Raw genomic sequence first — 25743 nt, forward strand, 5'->3', positions numbered from 1 at the left:
GCTGAAGACGACACGTCTCCATTCATCCCTCCATTCACTCCTGTCGCGACACCACTGGAGGCGGGCTGCACGATGTTGGGGCGTGAGCGGAAGACGGCCTAACGGTGTGCGGGACCGTAGCCCAGCTTCATGGAGACGGTTGCGAATGGTCCTCGCCAATACCCCAGGAGCAACAGAGTCCCTAATTTGCTGGGAAGTGGCGGTGCGGTTCCCTACGGCACTGCGTAGGATCCTACGGTCTTGGCGTGCATCCGTGCGTCGCTGCGGTCCAGTCCCAGGTCGACGGGCACGTGCACCTTCCGCCGACCACTGGCCACAACATCGATGTACTGTGGAGACCTCACGCCCCACGTGTTGAGCAATTTGGCGGTACGTCCACCCGGCCTCCCGCATGCCCACTATACGCCCTCGCTCAAAGTCCGTCAACTGCACATACGGTTCACGTCCACGCTGTCGCGGCATGCTACCAGTGTTAAAGACTGCGATGGAGCTCCGTATGCCACGGCAAACTGGCTGACACTGACGGCGGTGGCGCACAAATGCTGCGCAGTTAGCGCCATTCGACAGCCAACACCGCGGTTCCTGGTGTGTCCGCTGTGCCGTGCGTGTGATCATTGCTTGTACAGCCCTCTCGCAGTGTCCGGAGCAAGTATGGTGGGTCTGACACACCGGTGTCAATGTGTTCTTTTTTCCATTTCCAGGAGTGTATTTTGCATATTTTCATTCGATAATGTCATATGGAATAATGCTCAGAGGTAACTTTTTAAGAAAGAAAGTCTTCATTCCTTAAATACATACTGTAAGAATAATATGTGGTGCTCGCCCATGATCATTTTATAAACATCTGTTTAAGGAGCTGGGCATTCAGACTTCTGCTTCACAGTATATTCATTCCCTCATGAAGTTTGTTGTAAATAATCCACTGTAGTTCAAAAGGAACAATGATGTACATACTGACTATACCAGAAGGAAAAATGATATTCATTATTTCGCATTAAGGTTGTCTTTAGCACAAAAAGGGGTTCACAATGCCCAACGAAAAGTTTTGATCACTTACTTAGTCATGAAAAAATCTGACAGACAGAAAAGCAAAATTTGAAAACAAACTGAAAAATTTTCTGCTCGAGAGCTCCTTCTTTCCTGAAGAAGAATTTCTGTTACTGTAATGTCTAAAAGGTAATGAGCAGGAATTACTAACTCTAATCTGTTTTTACTTCTTTTTTTTTAACACTTATAAATGTCCAGCATGTAATTGTATTTACAAATTAACACCTGCTGTGAAGGTAAAATGACTCATTCTGCATCATTAAGATGTATAATGCAAATGATTCATGTAACATTAAATTAACTAACTCACCATGTGAGGGTATGTCCAGAATCACTACTCAGACTGAATCTGCTGTCATCCAAGAAGAGCACACAACCCCACTCATCATCTGACCAGTACCTTGCTCTTGGCACCATCGCAAATGGTGCTGCAGTTGTATGGGTGTCAATAGAACACAACATACTGATCACACAGCAGAGAGACCACCACCCCACCATGCAGCTGCTGTGCCACTGTGGAGCATGATTGCAGTCCTGTTAAATGTAGTTGTAACAACACTGCTGTTTGACGTGGGTCCCTTCTTGGCTGTTGCACAATATAGAGGTCATCTGCTACTGTAGTTGACCACGGTTCACCACCTCTTCTCCTTCGAGCACCAGTACCGCTGGTTTGAAGTGCTTCCCATGTGCGTGAATCAATGCTGTGAGCAATATCAAACTCCTGGGCTACACTCGTCACACTTTGTCCTTCTTCCAGTTTCCTGATGATTTTTCCCCATGTGAAATCATCCAGATGTTGTCTGCGGGCCTTGTTTTAATGATGAACACCTTCAAAGTGCACCATAACTGCTCACTGATTGATACACCATATTTTCCTATTCCGTCAACTGTCACATGTTGTGGGGGTAGCCCCATTTGGTGATATAGTCACGATGACCTCATGCCATTTACCGTCCAACTTTCTGTGCATGACTGGAAGACCTCTGGCAACAAGCTCCTGTACTTTCATTCATTTCCATGTTAACATGTTATTTTATCTATCTAGTCTTTAAATTTTGCAAAGCAGTCTGTTACAGAAAGCTCTGTAGTATCAGTGGTTCCAAAGGAAATTTGATAAAATAACCAACAGAAAATAAATTTGGAAGAGGTAGAGTGCAAGTCATTAATATCTAATGCATCACAATGGGGGCTTACTCATGATTGAGTCCCTCAGGGTTCTGCCCTGAGTATCTTATTACTAATGACTCATGCTTACAACTCGCCTGCAGTGGTGAAAGGTAAGTGCAAATTAATGATGTCTCGCGATTAAATCACCATTTTAAATGAAAATTTATCAACTACGAAGATCAATAATTTGTTTTCAAGGTCATCAACTGGATTACCATAAACTCTCTGATTCATTATGTTTCATTCTAACCATAAAGACCAGCAAGAATTTAGAATGCAGTACAATGTTCATCAGTTACAGAGAGTATATAGGACAACATTGCCCCTGCGTCTAAGTTACCTGGGCCTGATCTGAAGGCAACTTGCATGCCAACTATGATTTTATGCTGTCAACTTTCCTGAGTTTGAGATGGAAACCAAACCCAAGAGTAAAATTGCTGACTTACTGATAATTTTGATTACCAAAACTGGCTTTACTGACTTGGACATAAAAAAGAATAAATAATGACTCAAATGTCTCATTAGGAAAGAACAAATCAAATCACATTTTTTTTATCTGCCCTCCAACCTCCCCACAGCCAGCCAACTCACACCTATTTATTGTTTGAATTTTAATCAACATATAAAACTATTACAAAATTACATGTAATAACAACAACAGTAATAATAATAATAATAATAATAATAATAATAATAAATCAGGAACATCAGCGTACTTTAGTATAATACACTGTAACACTCCTATTCAGCACAAATATACCTTATACTAGAAAAGGCCTTAAAGGGCAGCTATATGGCACCATTTTCAGAATAATACATACAAAATGTGAACAACTTTTAATTTTTAAATGTAATGTAGAAAATCATCTACCTTCCTTTACAAAATTAGTTCACTGTTTTTGCTAATTTGAAAAATTTGTTGTTATAACACTATTTTTTCATTTGTCAACTGATTGCTGTACCTTGTCTACATCTTTAATTTTCTTCACTTCTTGTTCCCTAGATTTCACAGCACTTCCTAAGATCTCGTGGGCCACACTAATTCATTTTTATTTAACGCTTCTTTTAAGCACTTGTTTACATCATGCAATAATCTGTCAATGTCAGTCTTCTTTCCTTTTCTTCCTGTTTCATTTTCTTCAGTGCCTGTTCACTGTGTTCAATATTAACTTTTTTCTTTTTCAAACTTACTCTTTATACTTGTTTGCAACAAGTTTTCTTTTTCTTGTTTCCTCAGTTTTTCCTCAGCCACTCTCTTCTCACATCAAGAGTATAGCTAGTGGGAAATCTTGGGTCCTTATCGTTATAAATAACAACCCGTTGATCCACTTGTTAAAACAATGAGCACATTTATTGTCACACTCCAGATATACGTCATTACACATCAAAAGTATCACATAGACAGGATGGCCGGAGACGGGATTGAACCGTCGTCCTCCCGAATGCGAGTCCAGTGTCTTTCTTTTGTGCTGGGGTATGAACTGAAGAAAGTAGTTTTCAACAGCTGACTATAGTTCTAAGAGTCTCTCTCCAGCTGGTTCTAATTTCAGCCATATAGGGGAAGCAAGTTCCATAAACTGATAACCTGGGAGTTTCATATCTGACTGTATTTTTTCAAAGTCTTCCCAATGAGATGTTTGGCCACCAAAAAAATTATAGAGAAGCAAAATCATGTATGGAGCATTTTCACCATAGTCTTGTAAATCTTTTTGGAACACATTGTGGATGATATGTCAATGATGAGTCACATTTTTCTTCATATTGGCTCCCTCACAACCTATAATCAATGGCTTTGAATGAGAAAGATAGACATCATCCAAGGTTTCATTTAACTTGGAGTAAATATCACTAATCATGGCTTTACCAATGAAAAAAGTATGTAGATGTTGTGTTGTAATCATTTGTTTGGAATTAGACCTGTATTTAACTATTTAAAAATATTTAAGTGGGTATTTAATGTTTTTTTTTTCTCAAGTTCTTAATTTCATCCCAGATATGGCCCTTTTCTGTTCCTTTGCTTTATTCCACTTTTTTCTTCCTTGGTGACAGTGAAGCTAGTGTGTTAAGTGAACGTTTATGAATTTCATGAGCTATCCTTCTATTAATTCTTCATGATAGCTGTCAGCAGTAGATGTGGCTTTGATAGAGCACAATGTACACACTGCAGCCTACTTGAAGATTTTCAATTACGGAAGCTTCAATAAATTGCCCTAGAGATCCTATAAATAACTATCATCTTTAAAATGATGCTACAGATAACATTTTTTTATGTTACTGCCACCACTTCTTCTACAGATCTGAACCTACTGATTTTTGAAGCTTTGAAAGAAATATAATTAGGTTTCTGTTTAGAGTTTTCATGTATCGCAGCAACCCAATTTGGTATTATTAATGTCAAGCAGAATGAACAAACTTGACAGAACAGAAAAACAAAGAGTTACTTGCTACAACATGTAGGAGCATGCACAAACTAAGCACAGCTTCTTGACAGTAACATAATGTGCAGAATGGTGGTAAACCTCAGTTCTGTGCAAACACATTGCCCCCCCCCCCCCCCCCACACACACACCTGTCACACAGGTGGGCCATGCAGTCACAGCCACAAACACATCTATAATATTTCAGTAATTACATTTCTTAATCTGCTGAAACTGTCATTAAAATTCGTATAACTGTACTTGTACAATTTCATAACAAACTTCTTGTGACAATTTATTTAATATTTTTGTCTAAATTTCTCAAGATTAGATTATCTTATAATTTTGACTTATTTGAGACAAATACATGATATTTTTGATAGAATTTATGTATCATTTTTCTTTTCTGAAGTTTGTGGCTTATTTTGAGATTTGTTATGTTTTTATGTTTTCAGTTACTTCACATCATTTAGACAACATTCCCATCATAGAGATTAAGAATTGGTCTCTGGTGCACAAGGTTGATTATAAGGTTATAACTCAGAGCCTTCTCAACAGCATTTTCTAATTTTTCAATCCATCTGGCACAGAAAACTTTATGACCACAAACTTTTTTCATATCATGTAAACTTCTCGAAAAAAGCTTTGGTATAAAGTTGACTTTACACACCAAATCAAAGATCACTTACTAAAACTGACCAATGAGAAAAATAGTGACTTTACTCAAGGATGGAAAATCATTTTACTGATATTTTCCATCCTGGAGTTTGGAGGGCCACTACACATGGCACTCACAAGAAGCCTGCCACTGAAAATTGTAAGCAAGTTACAGGAACACATTTCAAGGCTTCAGCTTCTTAAAGCATTAATGATTTTGAAGAAGAACCACTAGTCATCTCAGAAGATGATTTTGATATGGATATGGACACAATCGATGCCACCTTCATGCTTTGCCAAGAAAAATACTTGAACAATTTCAACAGACAAAACTGGGTGAGATGCTCTTCATTTTATCTTCAATGATTTTAATTCACATTTCTTTAATAATTTAATGAGATATAAACATGCATCATGTATGTAGGGGCCGATATGACTATGCTATAAGGACCAGTTAATATTATGACTAAAATGAATAACAGATAATACCTAGCTATCTTTATTACAGTTTCTGTTTTTAGTCAAAATATGTTGTTGTTGTTATTGTTCTGGTCTTCAGTCCAGAGACTGGTTTGATGCAGCTCTCCATGCTACTCTATCCTGTGCAAGCCTCTTCAGCTCCGAATAACTACTGCAACCTACATCCTTCTGAATCTACTTAGTGTATTTATGTCTTGGTTTCCCTCTATGATTTTTACCCTCCACGCTTCCCTCCCTACATATGTATGTTCCTTGAAACAGTTTTCAATAAAACTATTACAGTGTGTGTGTGCTTGTCTTTAAATACAACTCACACCACATACCATAGAAACATCAAAATTTTACAACTGGTATATGGGCTAAAATGTAAACTACAATAATAATGCTCTTAATTTTGCCTGGTACATTATACTACGAATTGGAGTATGCAGAATTAGGAACAAATTTTTGAAAACTGCCTTTTCAAATGTTTTAAACTCAGCAGAACATTTTCATGGATGAAAGAATAAGAAGATAATTGATTCCAGGAAACTAAAGTAAGATACACAGACCAGGCATACTGTCTATGTGTGGTCTAAGGCTAAAATACATAATTAATTTTTTTATGAAGTAATATAGCTATTTGTAATATTTATTGAGATTCCAGCTTCATAAAAAGCACACTTAGGGTATGTGATATTTCAGGCACTCACCCCTTTATTTAGTTCTCCAGTCTTCATTTAGAATGCCACCTAATAATGCACCAGACAATGAAGAGCTTGAACTCGACTGCTTTTTACACTATGAATGCTACCTCACATTAAGAACAATTTTCAAGCAGTTACGGATACCTACCACAGCTTTTTACACTAAGAATGCTACCTCACATTAAGAAAAATTTTCAAGCAGTTACGGATAGCTACCACAGCTTCCAAATACATATTTTTCTCTCATGTGGTTTATTATAAAGAACAGTTCTCTTTATGAGAGCAGTACAGAATCTATGTGCTTGACAACAGACACAAAAATGACAGCCACTGCAAATTTAAAAAGTATATACACATATAGCATTGTAAGAGATGAACTGCCAAATTACTGTCACATCGAAACTTCCTGGCAGATCAAAACTGTGTGCCGGACCGAGACTCAAACTCGGGACCTTTGCCTTTCGCGGGCAAAGCTACAGCCTGGGGGATGTTTCCAGAATGAGATTTTTCACTCTGCAGTGGAGTGTGTACTGATATGAAACTTACTGGCAGATTAAAACTGTGTGCCGGACCAAGACTCGAACTTGGGACCTTTGCCTTTCGCGGGCAAGCGCTCTACCATCTGAGCTACCCAAGCATGACTCACGCCCCGTCCTCACAACTTTACTTCTGCCAGTACCCCGTCTCCTACCTTCTAAACTTTACAGAAGCTCTCCTGTGAACCTTGCAGAACTAGCACACATGAAAGAAAGGATACTGCGGAGAAATGGCTTAGCCACAGCCTGGGAGATGTTTCCAGAATGAGTTCTGCGAGGTTCGCAGGAGAGCTTCTGTAAAGTTTGGAAGGTAGGAGACGAGGTACTGGCAGAAGTAAAGCTGTGAGGATGGGGAATGAGTCATGCTTGGGTAGCTCAGATGGTAGAGAGCTTGCCCGCGAAAGACAAAGGTCCCGAGTTTGAGTACCGGTCCGGCACACAGTTTTAATCTGCCAGGAAGTTTCATATCAGCGCACACTCCGCTGCAGAGTGAAAATCTCATTCTACTGTCACATCATAATTAACATTTTATTTTCAACATATTGATGTCATTTACCATCTTATTAAAACAGTGTCAGTTACAAGACAGTCCACTAACGACATAATATTGATGTCACATCAATCAAGATATACTTGAAAATGGTGATAATGACAAGACAGTCAGTCGTAAATAAAGATTACTTATTATAAGCAGCTATTTGGTGCATCTACTCTAATAATTTAAAAAGTGTAATTTGTCTAATTATGTATTGAGTATGCTTGTGCTGAAAGATACATCTCACTTTCTCCACAGCTTAAATGATTTAGAGACAGTGAAACCATGTTAAAAAATGAAATTACAATACAAAACTGTTGAGGCCTTCATAGTCACTTGTTGACACATTGCCTGTCAGCTTTTGTCTCAAGATCTTTGGCTGATGTTTGTTTATAGTTACACATCAGCTGAAGATCCCAAGACAAAAATGAACAGGTAATCCATGAATTATAGTATTTTCTATTAGACTGGTATTTGTAATTCACTGATAAGTACGAGGTTACCACAGAAATAATTATTACAAACAGTTTTGTTGTTTTCAAATTATAATTTAAGCATTGTGTATATAAGCTTATTATCATGTAGTTATTACACGTATTGTTGTAATTACAAACAAGGTTTTGAATACCAATATGTTTATAATAATAGTGTATCAGATTAGGTGAACACAAACTAAACAGCTATCCTGATAATATACAAGATGCTGCAGTAGCTTGATCTCTGATGATGATGCTTGATTTACCAAGTAAATGATTTAACCTAAGTATTTATAATTGCAAAAGAGAACATTGTTAGCTTTTGAAAAAGGATGGTGCCTACCTGTAAGGCTTGTTGAAGTTCCTTGTGGCCCAGGTATTGGTTCTTTTGCCAGTATCAGTGGAATAACAACTGTTTGTGATAAACCACTCTGTCCAAGAACCCAACTAAACACATGCCCATCAGCTGACACTGAGAAAAAATTCATTTCTCCATCTGGCATGTCTTCTCCCCATCGAACCTAGGTATATTAAAAGTTATTTATGCAGTTCAATAATTACTCAAACATTAATAATTACAGTTACAATGACTTTGTTAACATTGTGTTAGATGAATAAAATAGTTTTTGAAGTATGACTTAGCAAATAAAACACCATTTTTGACACACACACACACACACACACAAACACACACACACACACACACACACATAAATCTTTATTTAAAAGAACTGTCCACCTGCTTAGCTGGGTGGTAAGATGCTCGCCTCCCATGCCAGCATTTGATTCCTGGCCGGCTTGGAGATTTCCTCCCCTTGGGGACTGAGTATTGTGTTGTTCACATCATCATTTCATCCTCATCACCGGCATGCAAGTCACCCAATGTGGCATCGACTGAAATAGGACTTGCACTTGGCGGCCAAACTTCCCTGGATGGAGCCTCCCGGCCAATGATGCCATACGCTAATTTCCATTTTACAAAACTGTCGAAGTCTGAGTTATCTAGCACAATTATTAGCTGCTCATTTTGAGCACTTCTAGATTCTGAAAAAAATGTTACAAGATGTGCCCCAGAAGTCATGAAATATATTTTTTTGCTGTGCTTTCATAGGTCACAGCATGTTTGAGTTGGGTGGGATGACCCACAGCTTTGTAGCACACCCTATGTCAGTCTGCTCTGAGCATCCATGGCATCATGATCACTGATTGGCTAAACCCCTACTTGGAGACCATGTCATGGTTGATACTTTTGAGCAATGCTGGGTAATCAAGATCTGCATAGAGCTCAACAAAAAGTTTCAGAAACTCATTAACTGCTTAAACAGTGCTGCGAGGAATTAATTCTTTTGTATGTGCAAGTTATGAAGTGGATGAGAAAGTTTAAGCTGCACCAGGAATGAGTGGATAGCCATCACCAAGCCAAATTGATGAAAATGTGACTCATCTCCATTGGTTGTTGAATTCTGACTGTTGACAGAGTGTTCAGCTGTTGGTTCACGCACTAAACATTCTGAAAACTGTCATGCATCACATAATTACAGAAGAATTGAACATGAGGAACGTGTGCACTAAGCTGGTCCACAAACTGTTTATGGAGGAGCAAAAGATCAATCAAGTGTCGATCACAAGTGGACAAAAGGAATGTGTGGAAAATGAACTGGATTAAATGAACAATGTTATTACAGGTGATGAAACGTGCACTTTTCAATACAACCCATAGTCAAAGTGCCAAAGTGCTGAATGGTACATCCTGGCATCGCCAAAACAGAAGAAGGCAAGGATGAGTAAATCCAAATTGAAGAGAATGTTGATTGTCTTTCTTGATTACAAGGGTACGGTTTGTAAAAACTTTGTACCTCAAGGACAAACTGTTTATGCTGCCTACTATATCAGTGTTCTATAAGAGGCATTCAAATGAAACCCAGTCACTAGTGTAAAGTAACAGTAACAATTTTACTATCTCAAAAATGTAGTTCTACACAGTACACATACTCAAAAATAGTCGCCAAAACTGTTGGCACATTTATCCCATTGTCAATTCCATTCTTGAAGAAGCTAGTAGGCTGCTGTCAGATCCAGGCCTGGACCCAGTCACACACTTCATCATCTGTTGCGAATTGATGTCTGCGAATAGCTTGTTTTAGAGGTCTAAACACATGAAAGTCACACAGTGAAAGGTCAGGACAGTACTGTGTACATTCCAGCATTTCCCACCAAAACTGCTGGAATGTTGTCTTCACCACGTTGGCTGTGTGTGGGCGAGCATTATCATGCATGAGGATAATGCCTTTGGACAACATGCCTTAGCATTTCGACTTGATGGCTCATCTAGGGTTCTGTAAAGTGGCTTGATAATGCTGGGCATTGATGGTGATTCCCCTTCCAGGAACTCGACAAGCAGTGTGCCCTTGTGGTCAAAAAAGGAGGACATCATGACCTTACCAGAACTGATGTGCACGGCCTTTGATTTCTTTGGAGATGGTGAAGTCACATGTTTCCACTGCTTGCTCTGACGCTTGCTTTCCTGTTCAAAATGGTGACACCAAGTTTAGTCACCTGTGACAATACATGACAGAAAGCCGTATTCCTCCTCATCAAAATGTTGCAGATGACTTGAAGACAGTGCCATTCAAGTATTATGCTGTTTGGCGGTCAGTTGGTGGTGAATCCACGGCACAGAGATTTTTGAAAAGTTCAAGCGTTGATGCATTATGGTGTGGGCAGTTCCCATGCTAATACCCAGTAACCGGTGGATCTTGTCCATGGTGATTCTGTGGTTGTCCAAGACTAAAGTATTCACTTCTGCTACCATTTCCGGTGTGGTGACACTATGGGCCTGTCCAGGACGAGCATCATCTTCCAGTGACTTGTGCCCCTCAAGGAATCATTTGCGCCATTCCACAACACTTGAACAACTCAGACTGTGCTCACCATACACAGCCTTCATCCGTCGATACATTTCACAGCCTCCAACTCCCTCTGCTGCCAAAAATTGAATCACTGCTCATTGTTCCTGCTTACTCACCTGCACGTTCAGTAGTGGACGATAGCTTTTGTGACCACCTTATCTTCGGCATGAAACCACACTAGCACTATGCAACATCAAATGGTGTGCACACGTCAGTCTCTCTTTCAATAGATGGCACCACCATACCCGCAGTTAGGTGGTGCCACCTTGCGTGTAAGGCAAAGGTAGATGCACTGACCAGGTTTCATTCAATGAACCTCAAAGAAATATGGCAGAAAAGACTCATTCATGTACGAAGGGACATTGCCTCTACTTGGCTGCTGCATTACGAGAATGCACCCAGCTGCATGTCTTCCTACATCGGTGAGTTCATGGCAAAGCATAACAAGGGAACACTGCAGCAGCCACCTGCACTTCTGATCTGACTTGGGACAACATTTTTCTGTTCTCCAAGGTCATGAACATACCCAAATGATACCATTTTAACAGCACTGAGGTTATTCAAGTGACTGTGTCTATAGCTTTAAAGGAAACTCCCATCTTGCTCACCAAGGAGGTGTAGGGATATAGGACAGTCAGTGGAAAAGAGTGTAAATGGTCATGGAGAGTACTTTGAAGAATAGTAACCTGTTGTACAGAAATAGCTAATAAATCTTTTTCAAATAATATGTGTCATGACTTTAGGGACACATCTTTAACATAATGTATAATGTCTGAAACACAATATTGCTTTGATTTGTGACTAGTCTGAGTATTTTTATATGTAGTGTGTACTGTAATATGTAAAATGAAGAGCCACCACCAGACAAAGCTGTAGTTTCATTATGCTTCAGGGGAGTCTGTTGTAACCGCTGTTGTTCATGTATCATATTGATAAGCTGAACTTACAAAAAGATTTTTCAATTGGTCATCAGGCTCAACTCCAGATGTGACTAAAAACTTTAGTGAAAACCTAAGTTTACTAATACACAAGTTCCCCAAAGACACTGTCACCACTGGAGGCACCAAAAATCCGTTAGCGAACTAGGTCTTAGGTCCTGTCTGTGATGGCCTTTGTGAGACCTTCAGCACACTGGGCAAGGGAGTTCTTTTCACTGCAGTTTCAGTACCTACAGTTTGACAGCTAAAATCCCTTGCACATAAAAAAAAAACCTCCTGTATAGCGTAGCCGCCTGTGGATACCATATATGCAGTGACAAGAACTCACTTGCCAAATATGTTGATAATCTCACAAAGGCATTCACAGATAGGCACCATCCCCCAGACCTAACCTACAAACAGATTTCCCATGCCTGCATTTGATGTGTTTCAGTTGTGGTTTGGTTGGAGTGGACAGATATAGTGGTCACATGTGTGTGAGCTATGCTTGCTTCTGTGAATACAAGTGTTTCTTTCCTTTTCTGAAGAAGGCTTACTCCGAAAGATTAGTGCATAACAGTCTTTTCACTGGGTCTGTCTGCAGCTCAGCCTGTCATCTTTACAGTGAGTAACAACCTATCCTTTTCATAACTGTTGATACTCCAATTTGGACATTCCACTGTTTGATTTTCACCAATGTCTTTTCTTGCATCTCACAATCTTGTGATGTTTTCCTTTGTTGCAATTCTCTAAAGTATTATGCTACTCACTGTTCAGTCTTCCTCATCTTTCCTGTGTTATTTTCACCATTTTCCAAACTGTGCACAATCTGACATACGAGCCACACTGTATCAACAGTCTCGTCCATGCACAATACATGGCTACATCACTGCGTGGATTGCTGGTTTAGCTTCTATTCTCATGGGGGAAATTCTTTGTGATCATTAATTACTGCTATTGAACCCATTTCCTTGCTCATCCTCATGTATATTCTCATTTTATTTTCCACACCCACCCATGCTACACAAACTTCTGAATCCCACATCCTCCCTCCCCTCTCTCTCTTCCCTTTTCAAAACACACGAATATTCCCATACTTCATCTGGTGTGTCCTTTTTTCCTACATTTTATAAGTTTTTCCACATTTATTTGTGTGTACACTTACATATTTTGACATATTTGTGCATACTCTTACGTATTTGTGGGTATTTTTACATATTTGTGTGTATTTTTATGCATTCATGAATGTCTGTACATATTTTTACGTATCTTTTTCTGTTGTCCTGTTCCCCTCACAACCACCTACTGTCTTCATCTGCCCATTTCCTACATCATTTCCCATTTTCCCCACATCATCCCCACCACACTGGAACCCTCGTCCATCTTTCTACACCAGTTCAAACAAATATCCCTTTCCCTGGCTAGAACCCAATCCCACATCTTGTTCCTTAAATGCTGCCTAAACCATGGAATCCTCCCCATCGGTCTAAACATAAAAATTCCTTTCTCCGGATCTCACCTCTCCATCCACAAGGACCTTCTCCTTTTCATGCTCCACCAGTCCCTGTCCATCACAAATCAGGTACTGCAAAAGCACTTCTCCATGGCACAGGCATCCCAGAACCACTTCTACCCCCTCTGCAAGGTACGGCTACTGTGGAATCCTTATTATATAAATTACATCTCTGAAATTCAATTCCTTGTTATCCAGCACCTGGAAGAGCATTAAAGACACCACCTCCATTAAGTTACACAACCTGCTGCCATCCTATTGCCATCTTGGAGTAACACTATCCGACCCCTATCCTATCCACAGTGTTCCTCCTTGAGAACCCAGCATAGCATTCAGACCCTGCCTCGTTGACCTTTCCAACATGGCACATCCCCCAAAACTCCCTGCCAACACTCCACCAAATCCAGAGCTGAAACAAACCCAGAACACTGTTGCCTTTCCACCAAAGTCCTCATCCCCACATAAATTTCAGTCCTATACAAAAGCCTCACCTTCAGCCCTCCACCCGAATGTAACCATGCTGGACTTGTCACAGGCCTACTCCCCCTCCCACATAACCACTTCGTGTCACCTTCCAGGAAATCCTTATCTCAAACTTGGCCCAACCATTCTTCCCCACTTCCCCAAATCCCTTCCACCACTGTCATTATGAATCACAAGACTACCAATGGTCTGACTCCTCCACCTATAAACTCTGTCTGAGTGATCCCATCCCATATGGTTATTGCGCTCCACTCATATTTGTGTGAGATGTGGTAGCTTTTGTGAATGCATGTATGTTTTTTGTTTCTAAAGAAGGCTTTGGCCGAAAGGTTAGTATACAACAGTCTTTTTGTTGTGCCTGTCTGCAACTCAATGTGTCATCTTCATGGTGAGTTGCAACCAATCTTTTTCTGAATTGTTGATATTCTAACCTTGACCTTAATTACCTGTTGTTGTTGTTGTTGTGGTCTTCAGTCCTGAGACTGGTTTGATGCAGCTCTCCATGCTACTCTATCCTGTGCAAGCTTTTTCATCTCCCAGTACCTACTGCAACCTACATCCTTCTGAATCTGCTTAGTGTATTCATCTCTTGGTCTCCCTCTACGATTTTTACCCTCCATGCTGCCCTCCAATACTAAATTGGTGATCCCTTGATGCCTCAGAACATGTCCTACCAACCGATCCCTTCTTCTGGTCAAGTTGTGCCACAAACTTCTCTTCTCCCCAATCCTATTCAATACTTCCTCATTAGTTATGTGATCTACCCATCTAATCTTCAGCATTCTTCTGTAGCACCACATTTCGAAAGCTTCTATTCTCTTCTTGTTCAAACTATTTATCGTCCATGTTTCACTTCCATACATGGCTACACTCCATACGAATACTTTCAGAAATGACTTCCTGACACTTAAATCAATACTGGATGTTAACAAATTTCTCTTCTTCAGAAACGCTTTCCTTGCCATTGCCAGCCTACGTTTCATATCCTCTCTACTTCGACCATCATCAGTTATTTTGCTCCCCAAATAGCAAAACTCCTTTACTACTTTAAGTGCCTCATTTCCTAATCTAATTCCCTCAGCATAACCCGACTTAATTAGACTACATTCCATTATCCTTGTTTTGCTTTTGTTGATGTTCATCTTATATCCTCCTTTCAAGACACTGTCCATTCCACTCAACTGCTCTTCCAAGTCCTTTGCTGTCTTTGACAGAATTACAATGTCATTGGCGAACCTCAAAGTTTTTATTTCTTCTCCATGAATTTTAATACCTACTCCGAATTTTTCTTTTGTTTCCTTTACTGCTTGCTCAATATACAGATTGAACAACATCGGGGAGAGGCTACAACGCTGTCTTACTCCCTTCCCAACCACTGCTTCCCTTTCATGTCCCTCGACTCTTATAACTGCCATCTGGTTTCTGTACAAATTGTAAATAGCTTTTCGCTCCCTGTATTTTACCCCTGCCACCTTTAGAATTTGAAAGAGAGTATTCCAGTCAACATTGTCAAAAGCTTTCTCTAAGTATACAAATGCTAGAAACGTAGGTTTGCCTTTCCTTAATCTTTCTTCTAAGATAAGTCGTAAGGTCAGTATTGCCTCACGTGTTCCAGTGTTTCTACGGAATCCAAACTGATCTTCCCCGAGGTTGGCTTCTGCTAGTTTTTCCATTCATCTGTAAAGAATTCGTGTTAGTATTTTGCACCTGTGACTTATTAAACTGATAGTACGGTAATTTTCACATCTGTCAACACCTGCTTTCTTTGGGATTGGAATTATTATATTCTTCTTGAAGTCTGAGGGTATTTCGCCTGTTTCATACATCTTGCTCACCAGATGTAGAGTTTTGTTAGGACTGGCTCTCCCACGGCCGTCAGTAGTTCCAATGGAATATTGTCTACTCCAGGGGGCCTTGTTTCGACTCAGGTCTTTCAGTGCTCTGTCAAACTCTTCACGCAGTATCATATCTCCCATTTCATCTTCATCTTCATCTACATGAGCTCTTGATATTCATACAAGTCGTTCTCTTATCTCCAAAGGTCTCTTTAATTTTCCTGTAGGCGGTATCTATCTTACCCCTAGTGAGATAGGCCTCTACATCCTTACATTTGTCCTCTAGCCATCCCTGCTTAGCCATTTTGCACTTCCTGTCGATCTCATTTTTGAGATGTTTGTATTCCTTTTTGCCTGCTTCACTTACAGCATTTTTATATTTTCTCCTTTGATCAATTAAATTCAATATTTCTTCTGTTACCCAAGGATTTCTACTAGCCCTTGTCTTTTTACCTACTTGATCCTCTGCTGCCTTCACTACTTCATCCCTCAAAGCTACCCATTCTTCTTCTACTGTATTTATTTCCCCCATTCCTGTCAATTGCTCCCTTATGCTCTCCCTGAATCTCTGTACAACCTCTGGTTCTTTTAGTTTATCCAGGTCCCATCTCCTTAAATTCCCACCTTTTTGCAGTTTCTTCAGTTTTAATCTACAGGTCATAACCAATAGATTGTGGTCAGAGTCCACGTCTGCCCCTGGAAATGTCTTACAATTTAAAACCTGGTTCCTAAATCTCTGTCTTACCATTATATAATCTATCTGATAACTTTTAGTATCTCCAGGGTTCTTAATTACCTAGAACAGTTTATTTGGAAGTGTGCTCATGTTGGAAATGTACTGGATGTAATAGCAACAAACTGACCTGACCTATATGAGTACAATCACATAGAAACTGGTATCAGAACTAACAGTGGTACCAGGCAGTTATACCAACTATGATTACCAAAGTGCAAAGGACAACTAAAACAGGTAGAAGGATTTATGTGTTCAGTAAACTGAATAAAGAGGCAGGAATAAGGAACCTGAAATATCTAGCTGTGTAGATATCATGTAGATATCATGTTAGAAGAATAGTTGACCATGCATTTGATAGATATGTGCCTAACAGCACAGTTCATGATGGGACAGACCCTCCAAGGTATAAAGTCACTGTACAGAAACTTCTACGGGAACAGAGACTATTGCATAATATGTGTAAAACAAAGCTTAGGGCTGTAGACAGGGTGATGCTGAATGAAACGTGTTTAACTGTTAAGAGGGCCGCTCGTGAAGCTATCAGTGACTACCATAGCAAAATATTATAGAAGGGTCTCTCGAAAAACTTGAAGAAATTTTGGTCTTATGTCAAGCCTGTTAGTGGTACCAAAGTTAGAATCCAGATATTCTTAGGCAAGACAGGGACTAGAACTGAGGGTTGCAAAGAAAAAGCACCTATGCTGAAGTCTGCTTTGAAATGTTTCCATACAAATAAAACTCCAGAGCTACTGCCCAATTTAATCTAATACCACTGTAAAGGTGAGTGATGTAGGTATTAGTGCCAGTGGTGTTGAGAAACAACTGAAATAGCTAAAACTGAACGAAGCTCCAGGTCCCAATGGAATACCTGTCAGATTCCATACTGAATTTGCTATTAACTTAGACTACCCTTTAACCATAATCTACTGTAGATCCCTTAAAGAAAAACCATACCCAGTATTTGGAAGAAAGCACTGGTCACAACTATCAACAAGGAGTGTAGTGTAAGTCATCCACAGAAGTACCACCCTATATCCGCATGATGTAGAATCTTAGGACATGGTCTGAGCTCAAACATAATGAGCTATCTCAAACAAAATGAGCTCTTCCATTCCAACCAGCATGGATTCTGGAAACATCAATCATGTAAAACCCAACTCACAGTTTTCTCATATTACAGCCTGAAAGCCATGGTTCAAGACAGTCGGGTAGATGCAGTATTTCCCCATTTCAAAATACCATGTGACTTAGTATCACGCCTATGCTTACTCTTAATAGTGCAACCACATGGATTAGCAAGTGAAATTTGTGACGGGATTGAAAGATTTATTGATGGGGAGGCTGTAGCACGTAATACTGGATGCGAGATATTGGCAGATACAGAAGTGACTTCCAGTTTGTCCCAGGGTGGTGTGTTGGGACCTTGCTGTTCATGTTGCATATTAATGATCTTGCTGAAAGTATTAATAATAGCCTAAGACTTTTTGAAAATGATGCTGTTCTCTATTCCAAGTACTGTTTGAAGAAGAAAAAAATGCAAAGTTCAGTCAGATCTTGATAAGATTTCAAAGTTGTGCAAAGAAGACTGACAATTTGCTTTAAAAGTTCAAAATTGTAAAATTGTGCACTTCACAAAACAAAAAAATATAATATCCTATGACTATAATATAAATGAGTCACAACTGGAATCAGTCAGCTCATACAAATACCTTGTTGTAACAATTTGTAGGGATATGAAATGGAACAATCACTTAGGCTCAGTCATAGTGAAAGCAGGTGGCAGGCTTTGGTTCTTGGTAAAATAAGAGAGAAATGTGATCAGTTTCTAAAGGAGGTCACTTACAAATTATTCATGAGTCCCATCCTACAATATTGCTTAAATGTGAGGGCTCTGTACCATTAGGACTAATGGGGGATACTGAACGTATGCAGAGGAGGGCAATACCAATAGTCAGTTTTGTTTGGGCCTTGGGAGTGTGTCACAGGGATGCTGGAGAAATTAAACTGGCAGACACTTGAAGATAAACACAAACTAGCCCAAGAAAGCCTACTTATAAAGTTACAAGAATCAGATTTAAATTATGAATCTAAGAATATATGTGGTGGAGTCAAACAAAAATCTTAATTATTTTTTTCAAACAATGGAAAATCCGAGATGGTGTAATGACAATGTTATGAAAAGGATAGATATAGAGGAAATATTAAGTCGCACACAGGTATGACAGAAAGACTGCCACACAAGTAAGCTTTTGGCCATAAAGCCTTCTTCTGTATTAGACAACACACACACACACTCACATTTATGCAAACACAACTCACATGTACACAACCTAAGTTCCTGGCTGTTGAGGCCTGACTGCGTGCAACAGTGCATGATGGGAGAAGCTGCCTGGGTGGTGGGGATAAGGAGGTGGCTGGGGCAGGGAGGGGGAGGGATAGCGGGTTGGGGGTGGCGGACAGTAAGTGCTGCTTGTGGGAACATACAGGGACATGATGGGTAGAGGGTAGGGCAGCTAGGTGCAGTTGGGAGGCTAGGCTGATGTGAAGGGAGGGTTGAGGGAGCGGAAAAGGAGAGAAGTAAGAGGAATGTGGGTGTATTGGTGGAATGAGGGCTGGGTAATTCTGGAGTAGGAACAGGGAAGGAAATATTTGGGTAAAGAACAGTGACTAATGAATGTAGAATGTACAGTGGGGAGGGTCCCCGCATGCTCAATTCAGAAAAGCTGGTTTTGATGTGGAGGATCCAGGTGGCACAGGCTGTGAAGCAGTTACTGAAATGAATAATATTGTACTGAGTAGTATGCTTATCAACTGGGTGTTCCAGTTGTTTCTTGGCCACAGTGTGTTGGTGCCCACTCAGGCACACAGACAGCTTGTTCACTTTCATGCCCACGTAGGACACAGCAGAGTATTTGCAGCTTAGCCTGTAGATCACATGATTAGTTTCACAGGTAGCCCTGCCTTTGATGTGATAGGTGTTGCTGGTGACCAGACTAGAGTAGGTAGTGGAGGGAGGACGTATTAGACAGTTTTTGCATATAGGTCTATTACAGGGATATGGCCATGAAGCAAGGGGTTGGATGCAGGGTTCGAATAGGGAGTGGTGAGAATTATCATGCAGGTTCAGTGGGCAACAGAATACGACTGAGGAAGGGGTGGGAAAGATAGTGGGTAGGACATCCCTCATTTCAGGGCATGACAAGAGGTAGTTGGAATCGTGGCAGAGAATATGATTCAGTTGTCCAATACTGGTTGGTACTGAGTCACGAGGTGAGTGCTGCTCTGTGGCCGGAGGGTGGGACCTTAGGAGGTGGTGGGTTATTGGAGAGGTAAGGCACAGGAGAGCGGTTTCTGTACAACACTGGGATGGTAATTATGGTCTGTGAAGGCCTCTGTAAGACCCTTGATATATTTTGAGAGGGTATATTTTGAGAGGGTCTGTGGTGACCATGGGTGGCAAGGTTATATGGAAGGCACTTATCGTTATTAAATGGGTGGCAGCTTTCGAAGTGGAGGTATTGCTGATGGTTGGTAGGTATGTTATGGATAGATGTAATGATGTAGCCATCTTTGAGGCAGTCAGGCTGACCAGGAAAGAGGTTGTAGGTTTGGAATCCATTGGGCATTGAGCAACGCAGTGTTCTAGAGCAGCAATGACATTAGGGATGTTGGTGTAAAGGGAGGTGGCATCAACAGTGACGAGCAGAGCACCATGTGGTAAGGGAATAGGAATGGTGGAGAGTTGCAGCCACAGTCTTTTTACTTCTCTCCTTTCCCTCCCCCCTTCCCCCCGCTCCCCTCCTAGCCCCTCTCTTTCTAACCTCTCGACTGCACCCAGCTGCCCTACCCTCTCCCCACCTTGTCTCTGTATGTTCCCACAGGCAGCACTTCACCATCCCCCAACTCAACTCTGCTATCCCTCCGGCTCCATGCCTCAGCCTCCGCCTTAACCCAACCATCCAGACTGCTTCTCCCATCATGCACTTTTGCTTGTAGTCCGGCCTCGATAGCCAGAGACAGTGGTCACTGGTTGTTTGTGTGTGTGTGTGTGTGTGTGTGTGTGTGTGTGTGTGTGTGTGTGTTGTGTTGCCTATTTCAGAAGGCCTTTTGGCCAAAAGAAAGAAAGGATGCCCTCTTTTAACTATAAAAACACATTCTCACTACCAGTATTTGTTCTGATACTAGAAACAAAGTTCTGTGAATGACTTCCTGTATCATGGGGACTGGCAACATGAGCCCTCTGGTTAGGTTGGGTGTTGATACCTACCATAGGTAAATCCATTTTACTGGGAATTGAAAGAGAAAAGTTAATAGGTTCCATCTTGATCCCACAATCAGCTAGGGAAATCAAGGTCCACCAAGACAGAGCCCTGTTGTCTGGGTAAGTCTTATACAACTGAAGTGCAGTTGGTTCCCCAGAGGTAGCCCGCTAATGACTGTTTCACCTCAACAACCACACTTCTCATCAATGTGCAGCATACCTTGAGAATGAGGCTTTTTCTATACAGGTTTTTATCATCCTCATGATCTGGGTGTTTATGTGTGCACACTATGACACACAATGTTCCACCCCTACATTGCAAGGTGGTCACAGAAACATGCCCAAAGCTTACAGTTACAGAGGACTGGCAGTGCTCACCAATCCCCAGCTCAGGTTTGTCAAACCTGTACCCAGCAAATGAATGCTGAGCTTCCTGAGGGGCTCACCATTTACAATGAACCCTGAGGGCAAGTGTGGCTTTGTCAAAACTACCATGGATACAGCGAGAATTGCCCTCAAATTTTATGAGTTTAAATGGCAAGCCCATGCTAAGCAGAGAAAGGAAGGCTGAACTGTGTAAGGAATATATATGAGAATTATACAAAGGAAATGAACTTGATGGCATTAGTTTGTAAGGGTGAGATGAAGTAATTGAAGATGAGATGTAAGACTCGTACTGCAAGAAGACTCTGACAGAGTACTGAAAGACTTAAGTCGAAACAAGACCCCAAGAGTGGAAAACATTCCCTCAGAATTACTGAAATATTTGGGGGAACCAGCCATAATAAAACTATCCCATGTGGTATGCAAGATGCATGTGACAAGTGAAATACCTTCAAACTTCAAGAAGAATTTAATAATTCCTATACCAAAGAAGACAGTCAGTGAAAGGTGTGAATATTAGTGAACAAACAACAGTTAAATAAGTAATGATTGTGAAAAATTTACAGAAGAATGTGAAACCTGATAAAAGTTAACCTTGGGGAAAATCAGTTTGGGTTCCAGAAAAATATAGGGGCATTTGAGACAATACAGACCCTCGGACTAGATACACTGAAGAAAAAACAGAAGAAGCAGAAGGCTATCTGAAACTTGTACAGAACCACATTGCAGTTATAAGAGTAGAAGGACATGAAAGGGAAGCAGTAAACGAGAAGGAGTGAGACAGGTTTGTAGTCTACAACTCATGTTATTCAATATGTGCACTAAACTAGCTGTAAAGGACACCACAAGAAAATCAGCTGAGGGTATAAACTTCAGGGAGAAGAAATAAAAAGTTTGAAGCCTGCCGATAACATTGTAATTCCGTCAGAGGCACTGAAGGACTTGGAAGATCAGTTGAATGAGATATATAATGTCTCGAAAAGAGGTTATAAAATAAACATCAACTAAAGTTAAATAAGTGTAATGGAATGTAGTTGAATTAAATCAGGTGATGCTGAGGGATTTAGATTAGAAAAAAAGACACTAGAAGTAGTCAATGAGTTTTGCTATTCAGGCAAGAGAATAACTGACAATGGCCAAAATAGAGAGGATATAAAATGCAGAGTGTTAATAGCATGAAATGCATTGTTGATAAACTATTTGTCAGGAATTTAGTCTTCTGAGAATCTGAAACATGGACAAAAAAAAGTTCAGATAACTGTTAGGAAGTCTTTTTTGGAAGTATTTGTCAGTGGGTAGCCCTGTACACAAGTAAAAAATTAACAATAAGCAATTCAGACAAGAAGAGAACAGAAGCTTCTATAATACAATGGCACAGAATACTGTTGAGGATTAGATGGGTTAATCAAATAACTAATGAGTTGGTACTCAATCAAATTGCAGTAGAAAGAAATTTATGGCACAATCTGACTAAAAGAAAGGCTTGGTTGATGGAACACATCCTGAGGCATCAGGGAACTGTCAATTTGGTAATGGAAGGAAGCAAAGACTACAAAACTTGCAGAGGGGGACCAAGGCTTGAATTCAGTAACCAGGCTCAAATGGATTTAGGTTGAGATAAAAAGACTTGCACAGGATAGACCAACATGAAGAGCTGCATAAACAACTTCTCACACTGAAAATCACATCATCTTATTAACAGTGAGATATTTAAATTCAAATAACTTTTGAACCGTCTGCATACTAAGTAAATCAAACACTGTTCAGTAATAGGAACCTTAGTACTTTAGTTAAGTGTAAGTCAATAGCCTAACAAAAAATTAGTGTTAGTAACATTTTTAGAGCACGTGGTACTACAGAGATTTAGCTCTCAAGCTCTTCTGTAAGGAGCAGAATATTATCCACTACATAGTCCTTCTCTGTATAAATTTATTGTTGTAGAATTATTATTGACTGGTTCTTAAGTTTGTTTCTAACATACTTGTTATCCCATAAAGCCTTGAATCAGTTTGGAGAAGGCAGATGCTCTCAAATAAAACACACACACACACACACACACACACACACACACACACACAGAGAGAGAGAGAGAGAGAGAGAGAGAGAGAGAGAGAGAGAGATCCTTAAACAACCATCACAGAGCTGTCCAATTAAGGACTTCTTATACCACTATACAGGATGTTAAACAAAAGTGTCAAATAGTTTTAGAGTTGGTAGTACCCACCAAAACAACAGAAAATATCCAGTAAACATGAGTTCCGAAACACTTACTTTCTGAGATCTGTACATTTGTTTGTAACAGCTAAAAATTGTAAAATATTGTGAGAGGTGGTAATACACATCACAACATTTGGTGTGTGTGTGTGTGTGTGTGTGTGTGTGTGGGACTGGGGGGGCGGTGGGGGGGGGGGGGGGGGGGGGGGGGAGAGAGACCATTATACATGGGTCCAGAAATGCATACTCATACACATCTTCATAAAAGAAGTTCAACCTGATATCCATTCATGATGCTTGTTATAGTAGGTACTCAACATGACATCTGCCCATGGCAATGCATCCCTTTGTCTTTAGGCATAAGGAATCCTGCATTCTTTGAAATACATCTGATTGTTGTTGTAAGTGCTGTCATGCATTGAAGTTGTGATTCTGTACTGTCTGGATATTATTGACTGGGGGGGCATACATTAATGCCATCAGATGTCCCCAAATCAACCAAAAATCTACAGGATTGAGGTCTAGGGAACAGGGAAGCCTAGGTGTCGGGCCTCCTTGACCAGTCCAGTGATCCTGAAATGTCAGTGTCAGTGCTGAGGAATTGTACTGGAGCACTGTCATGCATAAACCACATCTGTCATCTTTGTACATTCTCCAATAAGGTAATATGTTAACAAGAAACTGATGATAATGAGGCCCATTTAATCTTTGTATCAATATTTATGGCTGTAGTACTTTATAATCAGGAATGCCTGCCCATATGTTGGTGGATAAACTATGTTGATGGACTTTTTCTGCAACTGCATAGCGATTTTCATCAGCTCAGACATGCTGGTTATGAAAGTTCACAACACCATCTCTTGTGAATTCCATGTCATTGGGAAATAAAACCTTCAACAAAAACAGTCTAACCTGCAGCACACTTCTGCAATAGCCACTGACAGAACTGCAGTCTAACTACAGCGGTCTTCTGGCCTTAGTGCCTGGACACATTGAAGATGGTATGCATACAGCAATTGTTCATGCAGGACTGTCCAGACATGAGGATGACTCATGCCTCCTGCTGCTGCCAATTACCACAAACTGATTCCAGTACTTTCATCCAGTCAATGTAACACAAGCTCTCCCATCTTATGTGTGTGGCCTGACCGAGGCTGTCCACTGTTCACCTTGTAGGGTGTCAGAAAATCTGTGTCCCTGAAACACTGAAAAAGTTGGCCAAACAGCTTGTTGACTGGTACTCTGTGATGTGGCTATTTTTCCACATAGAGGGCATGGGTTTGTAGGCTGCTTCCGTTTGCTAACCCGTAGCAGAAAATTGTATCCGCCATATCACTTGTGAAGTAGTATGCTCCCGTTGCTAACATGTGGAGGAGAAAAGAAAATGAACTGAACTATTTGTGTACAGGACAATAAAAAGAACTCAATAACATTAAACATAACAATTTAGGCATTTTTGTAAGCAAAAGTGAGACTGCAGTACACACTCAGCATTGCAAGTAATTTACTACACAATAATACACTCTAACAAGACAAACAATAGCGCCTCCAAACACAGCTGCCTGTAGACAATCCAGTGCCAATACAGATATGTGCACTAGAATACACTGATGCATAGAGACATGCACAATAGTGAACACTGTCAATGGATCACCTTGGCAACAATTGTGCTCATACAGTACTTGTTTCCTTGTCTGTTGTGAAGTGGACATATTCACAACCAAACATCTTCAGCCACTGTGGACAAGTGTACAGATCTCAGAAGGTATATGTTTCTGGACTTGTGTTCACTGGACTTTTTTTCTTGTTTTGTTGGTTACTAATATCTAGCAAAATATTAGTCACTTTTTTAACACTTTGTGTATTATTAATTAGGATAATTATACATGGTGTCCCAGGAGGAATGGTCAGTGTACATGGATATGACAGGAACAACCATTCAAAGCAAAAAAATCTACTGACATGGGCTCTAAAATGCCCAAATTAAGAGCTATTAGCTCTTTAACTTCGATAATGTGAAACAAATTTTTTTCTACTGGAAGCTCTTTGCTTTCCATCTTTTGAGAGCAGGTAGTATGGACCAAAACAAGAAAAGATTGTCTAGTAGACATGGTCTGTAAAACACATACCTTAAGAGCTGTGTGCACTGTTCAGTGGGAGAGAGATATTTCACAGTAGCGTAGATGAACAAGTGATCATAGTTCTTAAGGTGTGCACTTTATAGCACTTGTTTACTGGAGTTTATTTCTTGTTTTGGTCCATACTACCACTTCTCAAAAGATGGAAAGCAAAGAGCTTGCAGTAGAAGAGATTCGTTTTACAGTATCGATGATGAAGATGTGCTCATAGCTCTTAATGTATACATTTTAGAGTCTATGTTTAATATACTTTTTTTACTTCAAATGATTGTTCCTGTCATATCCCTGAATATTGATCACACCTCTAGGGGGAACCTGTATTACTTATTTGGATATTTATATTATTCATTTG

General features: G+C 40.2%; 1 protein-coding gene across 1 annotated transcript in view; it reads right to left on the reverse strand.

Annotated features, from left to right (window-relative positions):
• Positions 1-25743, reverse strand: part of LOC124616296 (dynein intermediate chain 2, ciliary) — a 193903-nt gene that overhangs the window by 44542 nt on the left and 123618 nt on the right. Inside the window, exon 7 of the mRNA XM_047144599.1 lies at positions 8345-8522. Within this exon, the coding sequence (XP_047000555.1) occupies positions 8345-8522 (178 nt within the window). The remainder of the gene's footprint in view (positions 1-8344; positions 8523-25743) is intronic.

The sequence above is a fragment of the Schistocerca americana genome, chromosome 5 (genome assembly GCF_021461395.2).
Source record: "Schistocerca americana isolate TAMUIC-IGC-003095 chromosome 5, iqSchAmer2.1, whole genome shotgun sequence".
NCBI classification, from domain to species: domain Eukaryota; kingdom Metazoa; phylum Arthropoda; class Insecta; order Orthoptera; family Acrididae; genus Schistocerca; species Schistocerca americana.